Genomic DNA, 26,215 nt, shown 5'->3' with positions numbered 1-26,215 from the left:
TTTTGTAGAGAATTAAATTTCCTATAATAATAATGTTTTTTAATGCAATTAAAAGAAGGCAGAAACAAAAAACAAAACAAATGCAAGTAGCTATGTATAAAAGTATTAATAAAGATGGAAACATACGAAAAAATTGTAAACTTAATATGATGAAAAACAATCAGGGCCCGCGCCTAACATCTTTCTAATCACTTTCCTACTTTCGTATATGCAAACGAATTGTTGCTATGCTTAAGACTATGGAGAAAAACATGAAAGAGCCGAACAACAACAATCATACTTGAAGGAGCTAGTAAAAATGCTAAGTCTATTCATTTGCATGTTGATAAACTAAGAAAAACCTGCAATTGGGTGAGGCTAATCACGTGGGTGAGGTAGCGCAGTGCGTAGTGTACTGGCTTCTGAACTCGCTTGGTCTAGGTTCAATACTCAAGTGTGACGGAAGAAGTTTTTCAAATCAAATGAAAAAATTACTAGACCAAGCACCACACACAAAATGGAATAAAAGGAGTCTGATGATCGGATTGGCATCCGTGAAACAGTACTGTAACTCTAGCCATAAAACACTTGGTGGTAGCACCTTCAAGATGTTGTTGTTGTTCAAAGATAATAAAGATGATTATTTATTCTAAATCTGATGCAAAGTCATCATTTATTGAATCATCCGTATCATATTCATCTGAAACAAGGAGAACCAAAGAAAATATATAGTAAGAAAATTATAAATTACCTAAAAAAACTTAAAATAAATTATGTTGTGTACTTGTAGATTATAATGTACCTCGATATATTGCAATTTTTATATGAATACCAGGAGCTTGTTAAAAATGTTGGCATTTCCATAACGTTAGAGGGATTAGATATTGATTAAAGTAAGTTTTGTAACGCTATTGATACATGCCAATAATAAATATGAAGATTATAACTGGATTAGGGTACAAAATATTTACATTGTGGAATGACAAGTGTACTTGTGACTTTCTTTCCCTTTAAATGGAATGGTCTGTGCTAAAAAAAAAGCCAAAAGTAAAAAAAAAAATTCAGAAAAATTCCCTGAGAATACTGATCCCGAACAAAAAAACACAGTTTTCGATATTTTTAGTTTTTTTCAAAAAATAAAAGAGATTTTGACTTCTAGTTTTCGGTGTTTGACTCAAAATATATAAGTGAAATAAGAATTGGAAAAATTTAGTACTTAATTGGGTAGATTTTTTGGAATAAAAACTGTTTGAACTTTTTTTTAATTTTTTTTTTAGATTTTGAGTTTGAAATTTTTTGTTTCAAAAACTATTCATCAAAAAACATTTATATAAAAACCAAAAAGTAGCATAACTTTTTACCTTTAAAAAAAGTTATCGTTTAATTTTGTAAGTGTTGCCGTTCTCTTTAAATATTTTTTTTTTAAATTAAGGTCGAGTTCTTAATTAAAAATTTTTTTCACATTCAAGTGCTTGGCAGACCGTTTTTGCCACGGCTGACTAGACTTTTTTTTTGCAGTAACATGCCTGGGGATGTCCTTAAACATATTTCATATGACTAAACACTAAGCAATGACCTGCAATGGTTTGTAATTTTGTACACCTTCATGACAAATTTTTTACATGTTCGCCACATATACGGCAGCGGTTTCTTATATAACTCGGTGAAGACTATAAATTGGTATGACTCTGAATACTAAGCAATTACCTGCAAACTTTAGGTCGCTGGACACTACCAAAAAAGTAAAAAAACTAAAAAAATTGATTTTTTTTTTGTTTCTTTTGACTGTTTTGGTAAGGAAATTTTTTTTATCCATTATTAAAAAACATTATTATTATAGGAAATTTAATTCTCTACAAAATTTGTTAAGAACAATATCTCAAAATTATGCTTTGTTTACGACAGGGTGCGTTCAGAGCGAATATCGAACACAGAGGAAATAACTCTGGATGAAAAAGGAGCTACAAAAAACGCTTGACAACGAATTCGGAGCGACCCGGAGTGGTGCGGGGAACTAAGACCACTGAGGTAGTTAGTTCCCACTCAGTGTAAACGAAACCCACTTTAGTAAATTGAAGTAAGTTCCCATGCTAGGTGGGAATCTAATTCCGGAAAAAAACGTGTGGATTTCGTTCCCATTTCACCAAGAAGAAGTTAAATAAGAAGAAAAAGAGTCGCGAGTTTTTAATTTGACTTTTTACAGAATCTTGAAAATCAGCACTTCATTTCGAAATTTTGTTTTCAAGAAACTGAAAAGAGTGTAACACCCACGGAACTAACCCCCGTTGATGTTAGTTCCATTTAATTTGGAATTAACGTCCACGGGACAAGGCACATTTTAGTTATTGGCACCTTCCTGGCGACTTTACATACCCTAAGCGGAGCAACGAAGTTACGTGAGCGGGACAGAGGATCCTAACAGGGATTTAAAATACTGAGAGCTCGTGAAGCCAGCCAGGCAAGGTTTCATTTAGTGAAAAAGACGACGACATTGGCGACTTTAAATATCCTAAGTGGACCGCTCACGCAAGTTCGTTCCTCTGCTTAAGTAATGTTAGATCGCCAGGCAGACACAAATGTTTGTATGTTAGTGAAATGTTATTATTTGGCAAACGCGAAGCGGAAAAACATTTGCTTACATGAGAATCTATTTAATTTATACAATCCAAACGCGAAGCGGAAAAGAATTTTGCCCAGGGGAGAATCAACTTTAAGGTGTGAAAATAAAAATTCGTGCGAATACACATTAAATAGATTCTCATGTTAGCAAATGTTTTTCCGCTTCATCCTGTTATCAACTCAAAAAGAATACATATCAAAAATATTTTCGAAAAGTCTTTCACTTTCCATGATCTTATCTAGTCATGATGCAATTTCGACTAACCATTAGTTACTCTGCATTGGACTAGGTACTACCGAAAAAAATAAATCATGACCGGTTCTACTATTTCGTTTCTACTATTCCATCAGCATCATCATATTAACTTGTCTCTTTAGGTACTGATACGCAAAAATTAAAAAAAAAATACATGTGGGAAATGAGTCCCGATATAGTTTTTTTGGGACTTACATATGTCTCAGTAGTGAGGGACATACCAAAGTCCCGAATTGGATTCTAGTAAAGTGTGACATAAATTCCGAAAAAAGTCGGAACTTATGCCCCTGCGCCTTTTTTTTTACTAAAAAGTACTTTTACGAAAAATCTCGCTTATTTGATTACTTTCGTTATTCGTTATTAAATCGTTGTTGAAAATAAATTCTCTTTTAATTTTTTTGAGTGTGTACTAGGTTCCCATTATAGAGTGGAATTCAATCCCACCTTGAATGGGAAAGAAAACCACTTTACTAAAGTGGATTTCTTTCCCACTGAATGAGAATGAAGTCCCTCAGTGGACTTAGTTCCCTGCACCACCAGAGTGCTCTGCTAGAGCTCACAACGAACAAACCTATTCACAATTTCAGGATTACATTTTTCGAAAATTATAATGGCTCTTTCCTTGTATGTTGTTTTTCCAAATATATTTTCGGTCAGATTAAGAACAAAGTTCAGAAAGTTGTTATCTCCTCTTATGCTTTGAAGTTTCTTCTTGAAATCTTCGCTCTCCATAAAAGCATGCATATGCATAAGCAGATATGCGAAGGAGTCGAACGCACAAGTGTTAGAGACGTAAACCTTTCATTGAAATTGTCCCAAGATCGTTTGCCCTTATTTCATTTTTTACGAATGGCAATTTGGCAGTCCGGTTCGCAGGTAAGTTTTTGAATTTTGAGGCTTTTATTCGGCATAGTATACTTGCCAGATCTTTGTTTTTTTTTTTTCTACACCAACTTTTCCTGGCTTTGTCTTCATCACTTAGCTTTGTATTGCAAATTCGCATTCCAAAAGCTAGTTGAAACTCGACTGCGTAGTCACTACTTTTGTGAATGCGCCCACTGTCTCACTGTTCGCACCTTTCTCCTATTTTTTTTAAATTCATTGCTAACGGTATATCTTCTAATTTACAATGAATGTAGTGTTTCAATGAAAAAAAAAAATTTTTAATTGGTCATCCTCATCAATTTGATTTGCATCTGAAACATACATTCGCAAATGTCAACATTATATAAAAGCAGTAGGTACCTATAAAGTTAAAAAAAATTTAGTTGAAAAATTGAATTTCATTAACCGCTTAAGTCACAATAAAAATTCAGTTGAATTTAATAAAAACTGTTTATTCACAAAAAAAAAGGATTTTATACATATATTTTTTTGAGCTGAATATAGTATTGGCGTCTATACTATATTCAGTCTAAAAAAATCCTTGAATCTCATTTTATATGTGAATACAAAAGTTTTTATTAGTTTTGAAATGATTTTTTCAATTTTAATTTACAACATAGTAGGTATTCTTACCTTCGATGTTTGGCAATGGGGAAATTTTAATTAAAAGATGGGATGCAATCGTTTGACTGAGGCATTTTTGCCTACTGCAAATATTATTTGATGCGATGTGCACTCAAGTAAAGTCACCCCATAAACAAAAAATACCAAGACTGGAAACTTTCGTACGTCTTTCCCCCCAAAACCCTTTTGTGTACAGTGCTGTCTGTGAATATATGTAAAAGCTACCACGTTGGTAAATGACGCTAACACGCACACATTTATAGATTCACGACATTCACCACACATCGGACACAGAGATACCCAAAAGAGATGAGAAACTTCTGACGTCATACGGGTTTGCCTACAAGCTCCGGCAGACATTTTTGGCTAAGTATACGTGAAAAATCGGATATTTTTGGCTAAGTATGCGTAAAAACACTGTGATTACACTGTGTGTGTTTTTCACATTTATTCACGAATACAAAAGAAATTACAACAACACGAAATAAACAAATGGGTTTTTGGGGGTAAAACGTACGAAAGTTTCCCATCTCCTTTGTGTATCTCTGATCGGACACGAACACAACGATAGGTTAACGACATTCACCACACCTCGCAGCTTGTAGGCAAACGTCAGTTGACCGCCGAGTTTCCAGTCTTGGTATTTTTTGTTTATGAGTCACCCCACCTTGAATATTAGGTATGTTCGTTTTTTTCCCGCTCCAGGGCGCTCTAAGTCATCATGTCAATCAACTGTCACAAAAAACAGAGTTTCGGGTTTTATTTTACATGGAACCCCTCAGAGCTTCACTTTCATGAGCTGATTTTTTTCTTTATTTAGTTTCTTATTTCATGAATTTCCTGAAAAATCTCATATATTTACCACACAAATTTTGTATCCAAAAACGACAAATCACTTTTCGCACTCCAAACAATTTTTTTTTTCTTAAATGTCAACTGATTTGATTTTGATAACTCTGAATTCCGCGCTCTGACAAAATTAGTTATTCAGGGTTAGGGCTGCCAGATAAATTTTTGTTAATGTCGGGACAACAGATCTCAAAAGTCGGGACAAAAAAAAAAATACATGAAATCGAAAATGAAAAAATAGTAAACTACAAAATTTTCCACGCATAGGACTTACTGCTAAATTTTTGTTTCTTATGAACGTCAGGGCGTTTAAAATTCCTTAAAAAAATAAATAAAACGTAAGAATATATTATAATTGTGAATGTTCCACATCTCACTTACATACATAAGTAACTATTAAATTCTCTTATGTGAGTTTAAACAGAAAAACAAAAAATCATTTTCATCCATTTTAATAGCCGTTTTCTCTACAGCCCAAATTTAATAGTTTCGCAAATTAGGTCGGTTCGAATTCCAAATTCTAAAAATTTCTTGTACGATTTGAAATTCGAAATGAGATAATTTGCGATTTTTTTTTTATTGAATTTTAACATTAGCTCCCGATCGCTTAAAGCTGTTGCAATTTTTTTAAGAAGTTTAAATCAAGATCTTAAGGTATAGTAAATACTATTGGCATTGATATACAAAATATCTTAATCCCCTGGGATGGCGTAAATAAAATAAAACTGTTACCCACAATCAGTGATTCATTAAGGAGTCACATTTTTTTTCAGTGTTGCCACTTCCAAACAAAATCTGCGCAGTAGATCCTTAAAAAATATGCAGCAGATTAAAAAAATTCGCAGTAGATTTTATTTAACAAGCAAAATACCCGTATGTTGAACTAACAGTCAGAATAATTTTCTTATTACAACCAAACTCATGTACAAAATTTAAATTAAGCATTTGTACTTCCTTTTAAATTTTTTTTCACACATTCAGGCTCTATCTGTTGGGCCAAAAACACTTTAAACAGTGTTAATCTTGATGTTTTGCAGCTTTTTTAGAGCTGGTTTTAAATTAAGAGCAGATTTTGTACATTTCAATACTATTTGTTACAAAGGAATTGGTTTATTATTTCCTTAAAACGCTTGGAATTTGATTTGAAGAAGTGCAGTAGATTTGATTAAGTGGCAGTAGATTAATTTTTTGCAAGAAATGCAGTAAAGTGGCAATTGCAGCAAAGTGGCAACGCTGACGAAGACTGATAAAGAAACGGAATGTCGGGACAAAATCGGGACAATTTGTAAATCGGGACAGATATTGGGACAGGGTCTAAATGTCGGGACTGTCCCGGCGAAATCGGGACGTCTGGCAGCTCTATTTACGAGATATATTGAAAAAAACAAAAAGGGGGCTTTTGCACCCCTATCATTTATAGATCCCACCCTCTCATTTAATAGCACTCCACGGTTTTATCTTTTTTTATAACCCATTGAACGATTCCTGCAATAAAACCCGTGAACATCTTACTTCCTTTCTGAAAGACATAATTAATAGCCGTAATTTTGGCGTTGGTGAAAAAATAGAAGGTTTGGTAATTTTCAGTTTTCTCAAAAAGTAAAAGAGATTTTGACTTTTAGTTTTCGGTGTTTGACTCAAAATATATAAGAGAAATTAAAATAAAAAAAAAAATAATACTTTATGGGGTAGATTTAAAAAAAAAAAAACTGTTTGAACTTTTTTTGAATTTTTTTCAAAATTTTGTGTTCGAAAATTTTTTTTTCAAAAACTATTGATCAAAAAACATTTATTAAAAAATCAGCAAGTAGTTTCAGTTTTTATCTTTGAAAAAAGCTATCGTTTATTTTCGTAGGATTTGCCGTTGTCTTAAAATAATTTTTTTTGATTAAAGGTCGATTTCTTAATTTTAAATTTTTTTTCACCTTCATGACAAATTTTACACATGTTCGCCACATATACGGCCAGGCAGACCAGCGGTTTCTTATATAACTCGGTGAAGACTATAAATTGGTATGACTCTGAATACTAAGCAATTACCTGCAAACTTTAGGTCGCTGGCTCTTAGACTATACGTCATTAAGCCAGGAGAAAAATATATTTTGATCGCACTGTACAACATAACATTAGGTCTGTTTGGGTTAGGGCTGCCAGGCGTCCGGGTTTTCCCGGACATGTACTCTTTTTTGGCTGTGTGGGGGACGTCCGGGATAGTTTCTATCAATTGTCCGGGATTGTACTCTTTTCTAGCCTTTAAGTATCTCACTACTTGTATGCTACTCTTAATTCATTTAGTCTTAATTTTTCAATCGTCAGTTAGACTATCATAAGAATAAATGTCAATATTCCTAGGAATAAGCTCTGAGGTTTATCTGACTATAGAAAAATTGGCCCTTATTATTCAAAAAACGAATCGAGTTCATTAAAAGCGAGGCGTTTTTATTTTGGTTTATTATCTGCTCAATTCTGTTTTGAATTCTGTTCCAATATAATAAAAACTCAAAAATATAGAATATGGCAAAATTTTAAACGATTAAGGAAAATCTAAAGCCACTTAAGTAAGTTGCTAAGTCAAAAAGACCATTTCTTTACTTATACTCTGTCCGATAAAAATTGGCAGTACAGGCCTTATGGGAGAGCTTTTTCAAAATCAGTGGAACCTAACGACTGCCAAAAAGTAATTCACGAAAAAAATGCCCCTGAAACACACAAGAAAACCACAGACGCGCCATGGCATTGTTGTTGTAATTTCTTTACTAAGCGAAGTACACCCTCCTATGACCGATCTGCCACACGATCTGTGGCAGAATTAGTGATGGGTACCTCATACATGAGGCAATACAAATGTCCCATACAGCACTCTGAAATTTCCCATCACCTCAAAGCAAAAAATGTATTACCTCACACCTCTCTTTACTCTTTCGTTTCCAGAAAAAACTTATTCGTATTTCTCTCTGTCTCTTCTCATGATGATGAGCAGATGAGGAATGAAATTGAGTGTATGAGGAAAAGGAAAATCATCAATGTACCGCGCCACGAAATGTGTGTACATAATGTATGTGTATGAAGAAATGCATGAAGAGTAAAGAGTACCAATGTTTTAAAATGAAAAATAAATAAATGTATGAGGTTTTGTGTTATGGGACATTTGAAGTAGGTACGTATTTTGAGGGGAGAAAATTAGAAGTAATGAGGAGGAGGACGTGACGTGACGTTTGTTTTTTTTTTTTTTAAGAAAGAAAACGAGGAGGACATACGTCAATGTACTAAAATGAAACCAATAATAAAAATATGAAAAAGAGAAGAATGAAAAGAAAGAAAGGAAAGAAAAGAAAGAAAAAAAAAAAGATAAGAATGAAAAGAAAGAAAAAAAAGAAAAAGAAGAATAAGAAAGAGTTGTAAATTGAATGAGGTTTGTTATTGTTATTTTTATTTTTTTTTTTTTGTAATCGAAATTGTCCACTAAAATTGGTTTGTCCCATGGGACATTTGAGGTGGGACAAAGTACCACCTCATTTCGAAAAATGAGTACCTCATACAAACTCATTTTAAATTCGTGTCCTACCCATCACTAGGCAGAATGAAACTCAATGATAAAACTTTTTTATTAAAAGAATTTACAATACATAAGAGTTACCATTGGTAAACTTCCTTCATAAACTACTCCTTTTTCTATTATTTTTCTGAAAGAGCTTTCAGGATTAATGCTTTTTCAAGCTTTTAAAATGAAAAAAAGCATTATGTGTTGTCGTGGTGTTGGTGGCTGTTTGTTTTTTATTTTGTGTATGAAGGAAAACAGTTAATGTCAACATTTTGACATGCATTTTAACATTTCAACAGGAAAAATAGTTTACCCTTGCTTGGGGTCGGGCTGTGTTTTAAATGAGTGAATTTTTTGTTTTGTTATTTTCGTGTTAAACGAAAAATTAATTTTTTTTTCGTTTTTGTGAAATTTTACCGATAAAATGGTAACGCTGGTACCTTTTCGAAACATTTTTTTTGGATAATACGGCATCTCTGTGTGAGCTTTTTTATGTGATAGACATATCCAGAAGGCGTGAAGCAGAGTGAGATGCAAATGCCCTATCTTCTCTGTACTGCCAATTTTTATCGGACAGAGTATAGTAACTTACTAAAAATTTTTTTAACTGGAATTGCAATGCAACTTTTGTAGTATTATAGCTCAAATGTTTATTATAATACTATACCGAGAAGGCCAAACTTCTACGGGAACAGGGGTTAAGAATGTGATTTTTGGTTAAATTTTAATAGGATTGTTCGGTTATTTTTTTTTTATAAAATTATGCATTTTTTTTTGTCCTAGTTTTGTACTCTTTTTTTTGTCCATATTTGTCCGGGAAAGTCCGGGATTTTGAATCTCGATTACTAGTTTCGTCAAAATATATCTGGCAACCCTAGTTTGGGTTCTTTTTGGACAAAAATATGAAACCGGTCAAATTTTAAGTGTAGGATCTTCTTCTTCCTTTTTCTCGGCGCTGTTATGATCTCGATGTCGAGGGGATCATAACCTTCCCACGTTACTGCTTCACACTAGTGATCCGCCTGTGGGGTTCGCCGGGTTGACCTCAGAAATCGGCGGCAAGCCTCCCGGTTTTATATTGTTCCGTTTCTGAGGCCAACTGAATGCTGGTGTTTTTGCATTTGCTTGTACCAGGAGTTTTGAGGCCTACCTTTCTTTTTATTTCGTGTTGGAACGTTGTATGATATTGCTTTTTTGACGGGGTTCTCAGGACCTCTCCTTTGAACATGGCAATACCAACTGAGTCGGTCGTGTTCAATTTTGTGGGAGATGGTGTTTTTAACATGAAGGCTTCCTCGGATCTTTGTACTTCTAATTCTATCAAGCTTTGTTACTCCTGCTGTCATGCGAAGCATCTTCATCTCAGCTGCCGTTAACTTACTCTCATACTTTTTATACATTGTCCAACATTGTGAACCGTATGTGAGTGCTGGACGCACAACTGCGGTGTAGAGCCTTCCTTTCAGCTTAGGGGGCATTTTTCGATCACAGAAGATAGCAGAATTTTCCCGCCACTTCATCCACCCTACGCTTACGCGATGATTGATATCGTCATCACAAGTACCTTCGTTATTTATCATAGACCCTAGATATTTAAACTTTTCACACTTGGGAAGCACTACACCATTCAAATAAATGTCAGGAATAGGCCTGTGTGGATCAGAAAATGGGCAGCATAGGTATTCTGTCTTTTTCGCGCTTATGCGGTACCCACTACCTTCTAGAACATTCACCCATACAACAAGTGCTCGTTGCAGGGATATCGGGTCTTCACTTATGATGGCTCCATCGTCAGCAAAGAATAACTGATGCACTTTTGGGTCCGTCACTTTGCCTTCGAGCAGGTAATCAAGAACGGTAATAAAGAGCAGAGGACTCAAGACGCTTCCCTGGTGTACACCTACTGTGATTTCGAATTCTTCGGTGACTCCAGCTGCACATCTTACTTTAGTAACTGCTCCATCATACATGTCCATAATTATCCGCACATAGGTTTCCGGAACTCCTCGTTGTCTGAGGGCCACCCATATCAGATCTCGTGGTTGTCGATCGAATGCTTTCTCAAAATCAACCAATACCACATGCAAATCCTCCAAGGAATCTCGATGTTTTTCCATAATGATTCTGATACTCTGGATTGCATCTGTGGTTGATTTAACCGCAACAAACCCGCACTGGTCATCAGATAGCCTTATTATTTTTCGCAGTCGGCTACCCAAGACTCGCTCAACGATCTTCATGGTGTGTGACATCAGCTTAATCGAACGGTAATTATCACAGCTTAGAGTATCACCCTTCCCTTTGTATATTGGAAGAAGATAACTTTCCCTCCATTGATTAGGCATTCGATCATCTCGTATAAGCTTGGAAACAAGAACCATGAGCCATCTAGACCCGATGTCTCCCATCTTTTTCCAAAACTCTGAGGGTATTTCGTCTGGCCCAACAGCTTTTCCCTTTTTGGAGTATTTTACAGCCTCACTAACTTCTTCGACTGTGACATCGGATACTTCGCTTAAGTTAGGTGAAGCTATTGGAAAGTGTAGCCTTGGAAATTGTTCATTTTTAAATTTTAAGTGTAGGATATCACATAATTAATTTAATTAAAATGTGCTATTTTTTTCAAACGATTATTTTGTACTCCAAAAGACCCTGTATACGCACCAATACATAAATATTGTGTATTCGATGTTTTATATAAAAATCTTACATTATAATATGTATGCTTTCATCGCATGATTCAGTTGACCGTTGTCTTTTTATATATTTGCAAGCAAAGTGATGTACTTTTCCTTATTCGAAATAATGTTATAGTTGTTAAGTTAGAATATCTAAAGCGCTGGTAGAAGAAAGTCGTCTTGTCTATTAATTTTATTATTTAATCTTTTTAAGAAAAAGTTCTTACATAAGAAGTGGGGATAAAATCCTCTCAGAGAAAGAAAAGTTGTGTAAAATTACCCAAACTCTTTTAGACAAAATTTTCTGCTACGTTTTTAATGTCAAAAAATGTAAATAACAACACCGAATTAGAAAAAAAAACAAAGAAACGATAGTTATCAAAGCATTTTTATCGTTTTTACCAAAAAAAGGATTGTAAAAAAAAGAAAGATTCTCAAGAGGTAAATGATGTTTGTGTTCCTAGTAATTTCTACATTCATGCCTTATTTGTTTCCAAGGAAATTTCAAAACTGTTAATGGGAGAAGACAGACGACTTATTTTTTTACTACTACAGGCATTAGGGAATCATCTGACAATTTTTGGAAAGGATTTGAATTTGACATTTCATATAAGGAGGCGCATTAAGACGAATATAAAAATATATTTTTTTTGTCTCAAAAACGTGTGGTTTGGCCGCCATTTTGAAAAATGCGTTTTTGTGATTTTCTCGGCTCCTGTTTATCGTAGAATGGTTTTTTTGTCTTGTTTTGTATAAGAACGTATTCTTAAATTTTTTTTGGAAAGTTTCTCTATAAAAAGTTATTAACATGTAAAATTTTCGGTGATGATCGTTACACTTTTCTTCAGTTTAGGTTCACATAAGCGAAATAGTTCTCATTATAACATTAATACAACTCTAAATTTGCTTCATTTTGGTATATTAAGTTTTCTTGTATTTCATTATAACCTGACGAAATCAATATTTTGGTTGGCTACAATGATAATTCTGGTGAAAAAAATTAAACTTTTCTTTTGAAGAAGAACTAAAATATACTTTTCTGAATGTTTTTGGGGTGCTGATTTTGAATATGAAGTAAGAAAAAATTTATTGGCCTTAGTTTTTGAAATATTACCGTTATAAAACGCAAATATTACCGTTATAAAACGCAAAAAAAAGTGTAGCAATTTATTTCAGAATTATTTGTAATAGTGTCTGTAAGAACTGCTTTTCTTCTTCCAAAAACTGTTTTAATCTTTCCGATATCTCTTTTATTGACTTACCTATAAAATTAATTTGAGTTAGTCTTTGGCTTATAGGTAAGCTGAAACTTAAGATATCTCAGTCAATAAAAGAGATATCGGAAAGATTTAAACAGTTTTTGGAAAGTTCTTACTTCTTACAGACACTTTTACAAATAATTCTGAAATAAATTGCTACACATTATAGCTCAACCTTAAAAATCATAAAAATAACGTTTTTTGCGTTTTATAACCGTAATATTTCAAAAACTAAGGCCAATAAATTTTTTCTGACTTCGGATTCAAAATCAGCACCCCAAAAACATTCAGAAAAGTATATTTTGGTTCTTCTGCAAAAAAAAGTTAAATTTTTTTCACCAGAATTATCATTGTAGCCAACCAAAATTTTGAATTCGTCAGGTTATAACTGAAATAGTTTTGGACGTACAAGAAAACTTAATATACCAGAATGTAGGAAATTTAGAGTTGTATCAATGTTATTATGAGAACTATTTCGCTTAGATGAACCTAAACTGATCAAAAGTATAAAAATCACGATCATCACCGAAATGTTTTCGTCAATAATTTTTTATAGAGAAACTTTACAAAAAAAATTATTTGATAAAAAAATTTAATACGTTCTTCTACAAAACAAGACAAAAAAAATCCATTCTACCATAAACAGGAGGCGAGAAAATCACAAAAACGCCTTTTTCCAGATGGCGGCCAAACCACACGTTTTTGAGACAAAAAAAATATATTTTTATGTTCGTCTTAATGCGCCTCTTTATATGACATATCAAATTCAAATCGTTTCCAAACATTCTCAGATGACCCATTTTCAGCTCCCTATTTCTTGTATTATACTGCCAAGTTAAGAGGAGATCCTAAGTACCCCGTCAAAAATGCAATATCATACAACGTTCCAATACCACCACAACTAAGAAGAAATTTGGGAGAAATAAAAAAATGCATAACCAGAAGGCTAGCTTCAGGCGACTCGGTAGTGGAAAGCACATAGGTACGCGTTAGATTTATAATCCCAAAGACATCGAAATCATTGTTGTGCTGAGTAAATCTTAGTATACGGTGCTGAAGTGAAACGAAAATTTGTCTTAGCTTCCAAAGTCAAAAAACACTCTTGGAGCAAGATAAATAACAATTGTATGTGAATGAGAAACGATTGAATACTCTCTAAATATTCTAGCACAGCTGTGCATGTGCAATTGTGCATAGGCAAGAATTTCGTTGACCAAGCTGCGTGCGTACTGTGCAATGAAAAGCATAGCAACATTTTTGTTTATGATTTCGTGGTGCTGGTTTTGAATGACAATTTTCTGTGCAAATTAAATCAAAATATTTACAAAATGAGTGCTCTTACTGGAGTCCATATGCTCCGACGATAATACCGTACAAAATATTTTTTGACGACTCAAACGATGAAGATTAAGAGCCAAAGAACAAGAGATGCTGCATCAAGGACTGCCTTGAGCTTGTAGTACCGTCCTATTCAGAACGAAAGTTCAGGACACATTTCCGGATCAACCGGTCGCTTTTCCGAAGCTTATCTATAAGGTAAGAATCAAGTGCACATTTGAACACGTATGTATTTGTATATGTTTAAATTCAAAATTTGTCTTTAAAGTTACGAGTTTTTCGAACCTTTCAAGATTCTTCGCCCAGATAAGCGCTGACAAAAGCGTGTTCCTCTTCTTATGGTTCGCTAGACATGAGGCGTGAAGTTTCAGGGACTTGGCAGATCGTTTTGATCTTTCTCTATATACAGTTTATGTAATTATTGAAAGATTGATAATGCTCCTGAGCTCCTTAGTCCAGAAATCATAAAATGGCCAAACGAAGAGCAAAAAGTGAAGAGCAGTGCATTTTTTAACATTAAATCGGGTTTCTCTAAAGCTATTGGTAACTAGACCATGAATATTAAGACTTAACTTAGCTATCTCTCGTTTTTTGTCTATTTGTTTTGTAACAACATTTTTACTAAAACAAGAAGAGACTACGAGAATATTTTTTTAAATTTTGTTTGATATATTCCTTACAGGCTGTATTGATGGAGCCCATGTTGAAATTGACCCACCACATAATAGCAAGGATGAGTATATTGACAGGAAAGGAAACGCCAGCCTTTGTGTACAAGAATATGCAATGAACAAAAAAAATTTTGAATTTCCGACTTCGTGTCATGATAGCTGGTTTACAAGGGTTTTGTTGCCGAAACAAAAATATACTTTTCTGAAGGTTTTTGGTGTGCTGAACTCGAATCCGAAGTCAGAAACAACTAATCAGCTCCCGTTTTTGAGATATTACCGTTAGAAAATGCAAAAATACGTTTTTTTTTAATTCTTCAGACCTTCTTCTTTTATATAAAGAAAATTGTTTGAGCATATTTAGTAACAGTTTCTATAAGAACTGCTTTCCATATTTCGATACCTGTTTAAATCTTTTCAATATCTTTTATATTGCCCGAGATATCTTAAAGTGAAGTAAGTGGGTTTGGCTTCATATATCATAAAGAAGATAATGACGTTATAAAATTTATAAAAATACCAAACAACTTAGGATATCTCGGGCAGTAAAAAAGATATCGGAAAGATTTAAACAGATTTAAAAAGGTGGTAAATAGTACTTATGAAAACCGTTACTAAATATGCTCAAAAAATGTTCCTTATATAAAAGAATAAGGTCCGAAGTACTGCATTTTCTAACGGTAATATTTCAAAAACGGGAGCTGATTAATTTTTTTTGACTTCAGATTCGAGTTCAGCACACCGAAAACCTTCAGAAAAGTATATTTTTGTTTCGGCAACAAAAAAAAAGTTTAATTTTGTTAACCAGTGTTATCAGCTTCCTGTTGTGGTAATATATTTCTAAGTTTAATTGTAATTTTTTTTTAATTTCTAACAAATCTTTTCAGATTATTTTGCTTGGAGATTCTGCATACCCTCGCATCAGCAATTTGTGACTCTATATAAGGATAATGGACACCTTACCCATAATCAAAAAAGGTTCAACAGCAAGCTTAGCTCCAGGCACAGCTTTGGCATATTAAAACAAAGATTTCGGCAACTGTATTATTGCAAACTTAAAGGTATAAAAAAAATTGTGCCACTTCATTAGAAGAGCCTGCTTGTGTACTTCACAATATAGCAGGCGAAGATGACTTGTTGAAATTCGGAGCATGGAGAAATTGCGAGGGGAAAACTTTAAACACAAAATATAAATGAATTTTAAATTCAATTTAAATCTTGTTGTTTTTCAACTACCTACCTATTTGTTTTAAAATTAGGTTTCTTTCTCTTTCGATTCTGTTCTTTTTTCGCATCTATAAATTGCTGTTGCAGTATTAATTGCTTGTCCCTATATTCTTGTTTGGATTTTTTAACTCAGCTGTAATTAGGTTTAAGTCTTTTCAGACTTGGAGCATCTGTCTTTTCCATAGCTTTGAAAAATAAATTAAACATGCATTAAAAATTATATACCTACCTTAAAACAAATAACATATTCTAAATAATTAAATAAATTAAGAAGGCGACGAAGTACTTAAAGCTTGGTCAGACCTTATTTTATGAAGTCTGAATTAGTTTAAATAAAGCTACTTTATACTTGACTAAAAACTAAAAGATTTGCGTTTCACAATAAACATGCATATGTAAATACATAGTTTGATTAAGGTATCAAACTTCTATTAAAAATTAAAGGCAGCAAACTGTATGGAATACAAACTGAAACATAAATATTTTCTCTTTTTTTAAATACATTCACTCTTAAAACATTTCTTCCGTAATTCTTGAAAAATAACTGACATATTTGAACTTATTATGTAAAATGAAAGATTTTGAATGAAAGGATTTAAGTTTGTTTATGTTACAAGGAAGATATGCGTGGAAAATATATTGAGGAAATAGCTTACGACTTTCCAATAAAAAAGCGAAGAAGACGGTTTTAAGACTTCTGGAACAAACAAATGCAATGAAAACTTCATTCAGTTGTTGACGTTTTCTAGGGACAATGTGGTGAATTAGATGTGGAACGGTCAAGTATTAGGCAAGGCACAGGCACATAACATGTGCGATCACGAGAACGGTTGGAGCTTGGAGCAAGAAGATGTTAAATGATTTTTTTAATTTTTTGTTGAATTTGAATGTAAAAACAAGAGCATTTAAGTTTTAGCTGCGCTAAGCCGACTACGTCTCTCAGAAATGATCTGACCGGCCTTTGAAAATAAACTTTCGCAAAGGACAGACGTAGCTATGACATTAAGCCGCTCTTGTGCCACTGTTGATAGCTGTGGGAACATGTATCCGTTAGTATTCCACCATATTCCACCACTTGAGAGGGTTTTCGGTCCTGAGCAGTAGTTCGACCTCGACAATGGCCTTGCTTCGCGATGTGCCTATTGGTTTGTCCTTAGCAGCCTCTCTGTCGAACTCTGCCTAGACATCACCATCTCCCTGACACTCCCTAGCAGTTGCGTTCGGTGCTGCTGCTTCTGTTGACGCTAGGACCTCGGATGCATTGTTTATGTTTCGTACCGCAAACTTGTCGGCCACTAAATAAATTACTCTTTGTTTAACTAATTCTCTATTACAGCATTTACGCATATGTTGTATGGCTTTTTCGAGAATCCCTTGTACACCGCTACAATTCCATTTACTAGGGGGATAACGAGCGACGCTGTCAAATATTTTTCCCCCGAAATAGATTTCGTCACTCCTTCTAGCTTCTAGTGATTTAAGCACTTGGCAGAGCTCGCGGACGACAACCCACTCATCGCTCGTGAGATATATGCTGGAATCCATCTCACATAGGGCCATTGTTGATTTCACAGCTTCCTCCAAAGCTACAAATCTCTCTAGCATATAAAAGGTAGAATTCCAACGAGTGGGCACGTTCTGCAAGAGCTTCCGTGGGTTTGCAACCGATTGAGATTTTTGGTAACCCAAAAGTTTTGCCGTCTCAATGGCTCTTCTTTTGAAATGTGCAACGATGCTCTTGACTTTATTGAAAATGGTTGTAGCATTGCCATCTTTTAAACCATCTTTAGCGAAAAGGTTGATGGTATGTGCAGTTAGTTGCAGTTCCGTAAGAATGGCAGCTTTGATATTGGCTGCATTGTCGGATTCAACGACCAAAACCTTGCGACCGATGTCATCGAGCGTTAAGCATGGAATACACGATACAATCATCGCACACGATTTGCGTCGTACCGATATCGTTACCAATATCGAAAGAAAGCACATAAACCATGCGATTCACTAACGATTTCATTAACTGTCAAACAATTTTTATCATTTTTATCCATTATTTGGTTGTTTGTTAAAAAAAAAAATTATATAATATCAAAAACTAAATCAATGGTGAGTTGACAGCGCACACACGGTACCACCCCAATCTAGGGTTGCCAGATATATTTTGACGAAACTAGTTATCGAGATGTAAAATCCCGGACTTTCCCGGACAAATAAGGACACAAAAAAGAGTACAAATCTAGGACAAAAGGAATGCATAGTTATATAAAAACAAAAAAAAGCGAACAATCTTTTTAAAATTTAACTAAAAATCACATTTTTAACCCTTGTTCCCGTAGCATTTTTTTCTTATTTTTTTCACAAAAAAAAAAAAAAAATAAAAGTAAAAATTTTAGCTAATACTACAAAAGTTGGAATGTAGTTACAGTAAAAAAAATTTAAAATTCCATTAAAATCCAATTGCTCAAAATTTTAAACGATTAAGAGCCAATTTTTCAATCTTCTAATAAACAGTCAGTTAACTGTTCGACGAATAAAGTTATTAGGCTCATAAACAATCAGATAAAAACATTGAATTTTTCAATCAAGAATAATTTATTCTACAGAATAACAAAACAAAATTGTCAAATTCAAAAATATTTAAAATTAAACGTCATTTTTATACATGATTGTTTTTTTTTTCTTGAATTCCAATGTATTTTTTTTTTTTAATTCTTTCAAAACAACTTTGACAACAACTGACACAATATTTTTGTTGAGATTATTCCTTAGAATAATTTTTATTCGTCTCTGAAAGAAGCAGATAGTTTTATTCTAAGGAATAAGCTATATCTCCTTCTTGAAAAATTGATTTTTTCTCTATCCTTAGGAATAAGTACTAAATGACTGTTTAACTGACTATTGAAAAATTGGCCCTTAGTTAAATGCTAATAGAATTTTTAGAAAGTTACTATTTAAGTTAAGAAATGGTCTTTTTGACTTAGCAACTTACTTAAATGGCCTTATATTTTTCTTAATCGTTTAAAATTTTGCACATTGTACACTGTAATAAATAATAAAATTTAAATAAATTATTAAAATAAATTTTTGTTGGTCAGAGAATTCACTAACCAGTACCTCATACGCACATTTTTGAGTTTTGATTATATTGGAACAGAACACAAAAAAGAATTGAGCACATAATAGACCAAAATAAAAACGCCTCGCTTTTAATGAACTCGATTCGTTTTTTGAATAATAAGGGCCAATTTTTCTATAGTCAGATAAACCTCAGAGCTTATTCCTAGGAATATTGACATTTATTCTTATGATAGTCTAACTGACGATTGAAAAATTAAGACTAAATGAATTAAGAGTAGCATACAAAAAGTGAGATTTTTAAAGGCTTCAAAAGAGTACAATCCCGGACAATTTATTGAAACTATCCCGGACGTCCCCCACACAGCCAAAAAAGAGTACATGTCCGGGAAAACCCGGACGCATGGCAACCCTACCCAATCTAATCAATCGCATACTACCTCTTGTTTTCCATCCTCAGCATTCGACCGTGCGATATGGGTACAGCGGCTACCTCGGTGCACACATACGATGCAATTATCGAATGCGATTCAAATTTTGTACGATAATCGGTACGATAATTGAACCGTGTATTCCATGCTTTACAGCCACTTCTGCAGTAGTGGCTTGACTAGATTCAGCATTACTTCCTCGAGTATTGCTGGTACTGGGACGATCTGATTCAGTATTCTGTAAAACAAATGCTCTGTTCCATAAATATTCTTTTATATGAACTATATTACATAGGAAAAAATCCAATTTTCAATACTCAAACTAATTTTCAATACAAACGGCCATACTATTCACTGTTCAGTCTGGATTAAGTTTGGACTAACGTGAATTTTAAGAATTTAATTTTATATTATCCACCCAGAACAAAATTTAAATCCACTGGATTTATGTCATTTTTTTTTTTCAGAGTATAGTTTAAGGCCCATTTTCTTCACTAGGAGTTGAACATAACTTGAGAATTTTTATATTAAAAATTCTCATGTTTTGTTCAACTCCGATTGAAAAAATGGCCCTAAATTCATTTGGGTTTAAAAAGATTGAATTTAAAAAATTATTTTTTTGATTTAAGTTTCCTTACATTCAGATGAATTTTTATATCCAAATTAAACTAGTGAATAATATGGGCACATTTGATCTAGTTTTATTATAAAGGAGAAAAGTAACAAAAGGTGTGTGTTTTTATTAAAACCGGTCTTAATTGGACAAAAAAAAAACGCAATCGGGGCTAAGCAATTTACCTTAGCCCCTTGGGCTTAGTTGTTTAGCCCGCAAATTTCTCTGGGCTTAACTTTTTGAACAGTTTTAAATCTGTGCTACCAAACTAGTTTTTTTTCGAAAATTGTTTAGAGATTGTTTAAAAACGTGAAAACTGACGTTTGGAATAACAAAATGTATTTAACTAGTTTTGCAAGCATACATTTTTGTATCTCTTTGTAAAGCATACATGAAAAATACAACAAAAACCCGCAACCGAAAAATAAGACAACATTCAATATACAGTGCTTCCAAGATTTTAGGTTAAGCCTCGTTGGGTTTTTTTTTTGTCCAGTTTAGCCCGGTGGTAATAAAAAACACACCTAAAGTCTCAATAAAAGTATCTGAATCTGAAATTTATTTATTCTCAGAAGACAAGAAATTACGAACTTGCACTACATATGTACATACAACAAAAAACCGACAGGCAAAATTATAATAAAAATATAAATAAACATAACACTGACAACGAAATGATGTTCTGCTTTGCCTTCATCTTCTTCGGTTGCTCCAAATATCTGTTCGTATTACAAAATTATGAAAATTTAATTTTTATTAATTTTTTTTTTGTAACTTAGGCCGTGCGTGAATTGCGTTGAATAGTTAAATTTTTGTCACTATTGAGGTTAATAAAAAAATTTCAGCTGCCTGGCTTACTGTTTAATATTTTTCTCTGCTTTTTTTCTGCCATGATACTCCTTTTTAATAAAAACAAAACAAAGCCATCTGCATTAAAAATTTAACCTAAATTTAACCAGGTCCCAGAGCCCATTAAATTTTTAACAGCTGAAAATTTTTAGCCCGGAGATTTCTCTGGGTTTAACTTTTTAATCAGTTAAATCTGTGCTACCAAACTATTTTTTTCATAAATTGTTTAAAAACGTGAAAACTGACGTTTGGAATGACAAAATGTATTTATCTAGTTTTTTACATGTTGTAGGAACATTCCACTGCACTGCATGCTGCCAAGATTTCAAGTTAAGCCTCGATGCATTTCTTTTTGTCCAGTTAAACCCGATGGTAATAAAAAAACACACCTATTGTAAGTTAACTGACATATTACGAAACAAACTCTTTATATTATTAAAATAAAAATTTAATGTTTTATACATTTTTGATGTACCTGATTATGAGGACGTGCTTGCTTCATTAAACCCTACAGTAAAGTCTTCAGATGTTAGTTTTGACGTCTCACTATCCAGTACAGTAAAACCCGGATAAGTGCCTCTCGCTTAAGTGCCTAACCCGCATAAGTACCTTTGTTTTTTTAGAACCAAAATTTTAAGGATTTTTTCATATACAACTCATCTCTTAAGTACCTTTCGCTTAACTACCTTCCCCGCTTAATTACCTGCTATTTCAAATACTTATAATTGAATTTACATGCAGAAATTTCCTTTAAGTACACATTTGAAACAAGTTTCAACAATAAGAAAAACTTCGTTTGCTATAGTGCTTTAAAATTCAAAAATTTTACTAAAGATAGAAACTAACTTGTTAGCTATTTTAAACTTTCAAAGTAAATTTTGTTTGTGAAGATTATTTTTTTAGTTATCAAACATGTTAATTTTTATTATTGAATAAATAATGAGATAAGTGCCTATGAGCACTTAAGCGGGTTCTTGTAAGTACCTAACCCGCTCTAGTGCCTATCAAAACGGAGCATTTAAGGTGAGGTACTTATCCGGGTTTTACTGTATATAATCCGGGTTAACGGCCTTTTTATTCCCAATAATCTTGTCCAGCTCACTTAAAATTAGAAAGGAATTCATTTTAATACAATTTTTTTTTGCAGATTTTTGTTTTACGATAAGAGATCTTCTTCTTCCTTTTTCTCGGCGCTGTTATGATCTCGATGTCGAGGGGATCATAACCTTCCCACGTTACCGCTTCACACTAGAAATCGGCGGCAAGCCTCCCGGTTTTGTATTGTTCCGTTTCTGAGGCCAACTGAATGCTGGTGTTTTTGCATTTGCTGGTACCAGGAGTTTTTAGGCCTACCTTTCTTTTTATTTCGTTTTACGATAAGAGATATTAATCTAAATACAAATCGGTCAATTTTGAGGATTGACGTTGAATATATAACGTCAAAGAGTATTTTTATAAACTTTTATCTATAAAGCATAGTTTGAAAATTTAAGTGTTTCCTCAAGTGGCGTTTCAAACTTTTGTATTTCCCTTGCACCTGACAGTGAAAGAATACCCTTTTTCTGCTAATTTAATTTGAATCTGCTGCCACATTTTACCTTTATTTTTTAGGGCAAACGTCGACGTCGTTCCAACCTTTAGTTGCAACTCTTCCAAAGGGCTCAGAAGCAATTAAGTTGGAGCCTCCAACCAAGTTTCTTTGCCCTGGGATACTTCTGTTGAGCCTTCTACGATTTCACTGTCATCAGGTGCAAAAGAATTTATCGGCTCAAACTCACAGTCATCGGGTTCTTGTTGGATTTGTGGGGTTTCTTCATATATAACCATTTTTGGTATAAGTGAACCATCCTGAAGACTGAACAAGTTTAAGGTTGACCTAATTTAACGACAAAAACTAAAAATGAAGATTTGTTCCTGAAGACCTCAGCAATAATAATCCGTTTTTACCAAAATCATATCAACGCAAGGCTTATGTACGATAACTTAGGCGCCGAGAAGTGAAAACGGTTTTTTGTAGAGGTATTGAATACAATCATTTTTTTTTGCTGGAAGGAGAGTCTATGCGCCCCCCATTAGGCGGGAGGCGCAATTTTCTAAAAAACTACAAAAAAAAAAAAATTATTAAAAAGTAACGGCAACACTTACAGTTATCAATGATACCTTTTAAAAAAGCTTGAATTGTACACTTAATTTGAGTTTTTAAATCAAGTTATTTTAATCAGTTGTTTTGGAAATAATCGATTTTAAAGTCAACATATGTGAAAAATAAGTATGAAAAAATACATTGAATACTATTTTTGTCTAGATTATGGATTTCAATACGGAATGAATTGATCAAGTAAATTGCCTTAACGAATTCCTTATCATATACTGAAAACCATGTTTCTATGCCTTCCAGTTTTTGAGAAAATTAAAAAATAGGAAAACTACTATTCGAACATAATACTTTATTTTCTACTAATTCTTCCCAACAAGTCAAGTTTAAAGTAGTTGAATTTAGGAAGAAATCGGAAGTTTTTGCAAAACGATATGTAAAACTTATGTGGGTGTTTATGCTGCACTTAAATTTTTAAGCAATTTACTGAAACATAAATATTTCCACATCATCGTTTTGAAATATTTTCATTAACTGGATAGAAAACAAAATATTTGTGATTTGCGAATAGTTTTATAGAAGGATTCATAGATAAGTTTGCCTATCTGCAAAGAAACTTATCAGAAGTTTATTTTTGTGAAACAAGTAAGGGTGCAGTAAATTAATAAATCCTCAATTAATAAGTGTCAAGTCATTTAACATCTTTTTAGTCCAAGAGCAGAGTCGGTTTTTATGTCCTGAACGCCTAGACGATTCTTATGTTTGCCAAATGTTTCTTTATAAAATAAAGTTTTAGAAAAGTCCACGGTGCCTGGTCATATTCAGCCGAAAGACCTTGATATCGTCGATCAAAGTGGTGGAGTTAGGGATGCAACATCGTTAAAAAAAACATCGATGTTTGAATACATCGATGTTTTATTCACAACATCGATGTTAAAAAAACATCGGTTCTATCTTCGATACATCGATGTTTTCCCGATGTATTTTTGTTGGACATAAATACGTTCTACTGTATCTAAAGAACAAAATATTTATGTCTTATCTTTTTAAAACCCAAAAACCTAAGTTGAATTCAATTTTTAGGTACCACAAAACAGACAAATTTATCAACAAAATGAAACATATTTTCTTAATACGATTTTCGATTTTATTTATATATAAATACCATCAATTCTAATCAAATGGAATCAATTTTTTTAACGTTCAGAGCTCTGAACGGAACTCACAAGCATGTCAATAATGGTCGCCATAGGCTTACACACCATTGGGCCAAGCGGGGCGGTGCCCCGGGGCCCCAACTGACGCTAGGGCCCTGACTGGAGACAATGCAGAGAAGGAAACTGTTATTATAAATAAAGTAGAAAAAATATTACCTCAGGGACCTCAAAAAATGCTACTAAAATAATCTAAGCGACCAACAAATAATACTTCTAGGGCCCCCAAAAAAAGAGAAAGGCGTATACATATCCTTTTTAAAAAAATGTCTATATCGAAATGGCCCCTTAAAATTAATATTATCCCGGAGCCCCGGCAACTCAACGTACGCCTCTGATGGTCGCCTTCTGATTTCTGAACACACAGAAACAGTCTTTTGAATGAAAAAATGAAAAAAAAACTTTGAAGCTTTGAACACTAGACAAAAAAGATTGAGTTTGAGAGTTCAAGTTCTGTTATTATGCAAAAAAAGGAAAAACGAGTAACAAAATGAACGATGTCGATGTTTTGCAGATTTAACGTCGATGTATCGGCGATGTATCGGCTTAAGAAACATCGATGTATACATCGATGTTTTTAACAAAAACATCGATGTATCGTTTGCATCCCTAGGTGGAGTCTGAAGTGACGTGCAAAATGTACGGGAATCTCTTTCACACAGACGAATTAAATAAAATTTTGAGTTTTAGCATGAGTTTCTATGACTCTTTTATATTTAGTCAGCTATTACATGAAGTCTCAAAAGGCTTGACTCTTTTTTCTAATTTTCTTTTGACAATCATTCTGTGAGGCGCGTACTATTACACGATGCCTCTTGAGTCCAAGACTCAAATTTGACATTTCTCTTTTGATTTAAAATTTGTTGTTGTTGTATTGCACCAAGAAGCAAAAAGAAATGAGAGGGAATGTTGAAAAAAGAAAAAGTGGAAAAAGAAACGTCAAAAAAGAGTCTCGGACTCACGACCCACGACTCTCCGGTCGGATAATTTTTTCTTTCATCTTTTTTCTCTTTTGCACTCAATATGTTTAAAAAGAGTCGCGCCTCTTGAGACTTCATGTAATAGCTGACTTATTTGAACAAATGAATTTGAAAATTGAAGAAAAAAAGGAGTGTGAAAATTTTGATGAAATAAATTCAAAACATATTTGCAATAATTTTTTCAAAAAGAATCAATGCATTTTGTACTAAATTTTATTCACAAATTCATTTTATAAATTGAGGCTCCCAGAACTAAAACGGCCTAACCCTCATTAAAAAAAAAAAAACAAACTGAGTATGCTGGTGTATCCGAAATCTTATGAAATATATGTATAATAAAAAAAAAACTCCCTATTGTATAGTGTTCTACTAGGCTACTACATGCGAAAAACTCTTTTTCCTCTATGCAAAATTAAAAAAAATTCGATGCCATAACGGCCTAAGCGCTAATACAAATCGAATTCTTGAAAAAAAATATATATTTGGGTTAGGCCAAAAACGCATTCTACCTTTAAATCAGAAGAGTATACTTCAAAAATAAATCAAGATCGAGTAGGCCGCGAACAGATAGACCACAAATTTTGAGTATCTGGCCATTCCTACCATGCGACCAAGATTTTGGTCTCATTAAAAAAGAAAAGAGATATTATAAGGACATTTTTACGCCTGGCCTAACGATTGGGATCGTGTAATCATCACGGCAAAAAAAAGAAATCCATTTCACTTAATAAAAATGACATCTGATGACATTAAAAGTATATCCTTAAGCCTGGTACGCAGCTCGCGCTAAATTTTAGCTCCCATACAAATTATCGAAAAATTTTATCAGAGCTAAAATGGATCCCATACAAATTATCGATAACTTGTATGGGAATTTTATCTCGGCTAAAATTTAGCGCGAACAGCGTACCAGGCTTTAATAGAAAAATTATGTAGTAACAAACAGAAAAGTTTCCGCGGACAAGACTTCAAAAGTTGAATGGCTTAAGATTCAATGGCTTCGATTCCAAAAAGTGAAGTAATTTATTATTCAATACA

At 33.4% G+C, this 26,215-nt stretch overlaps 1 protein-coding gene across 1 annotated transcript; it reads right to left on the bottom strand.

Annotated features, from left to right (window-relative positions):
- Positions 1-17,102: 17,102 nt before the first annotated feature.
- Positions 17,103-18,241, bottom strand: LOC129910310 (zinc finger BED domain-containing protein 4-like). Its single transcript, XM_055987647.1, has one exon. The coding sequence runs from the start codon at positions 17,907-17,909 to the stop codon at positions 17,103-17,105; it is 807 nt and encodes a 268-aa protein (XP_055843622.1). The 5' UTR covers positions 17,910-18,241.
- Between the last annotated feature and the right edge of the window lie 7,974 nt (positions 18,242-26,215).

This window comes from Episyrphus balteatus, chromosome 1, assembly GCF_945859705.1.
Source record: "Episyrphus balteatus chromosome 1, idEpiBalt1.1, whole genome shotgun sequence".
Classification (NCBI taxonomy): Eukaryota; Metazoa; Arthropoda; class Insecta; order Diptera; family Syrphidae; genus Episyrphus; species Episyrphus balteatus.
This window is presented reverse-complemented; position numbering and strand designations above follow the sequence as displayed.

Coding starts and splice junctions, on each gene's coding strand:
- LOC129910310 (XM_055987647.1), bottom strand. CDS start 17,909: ATGTGCTTTCTTTCGATATTGGTAACGATATCGGTACGACGCAAATCG.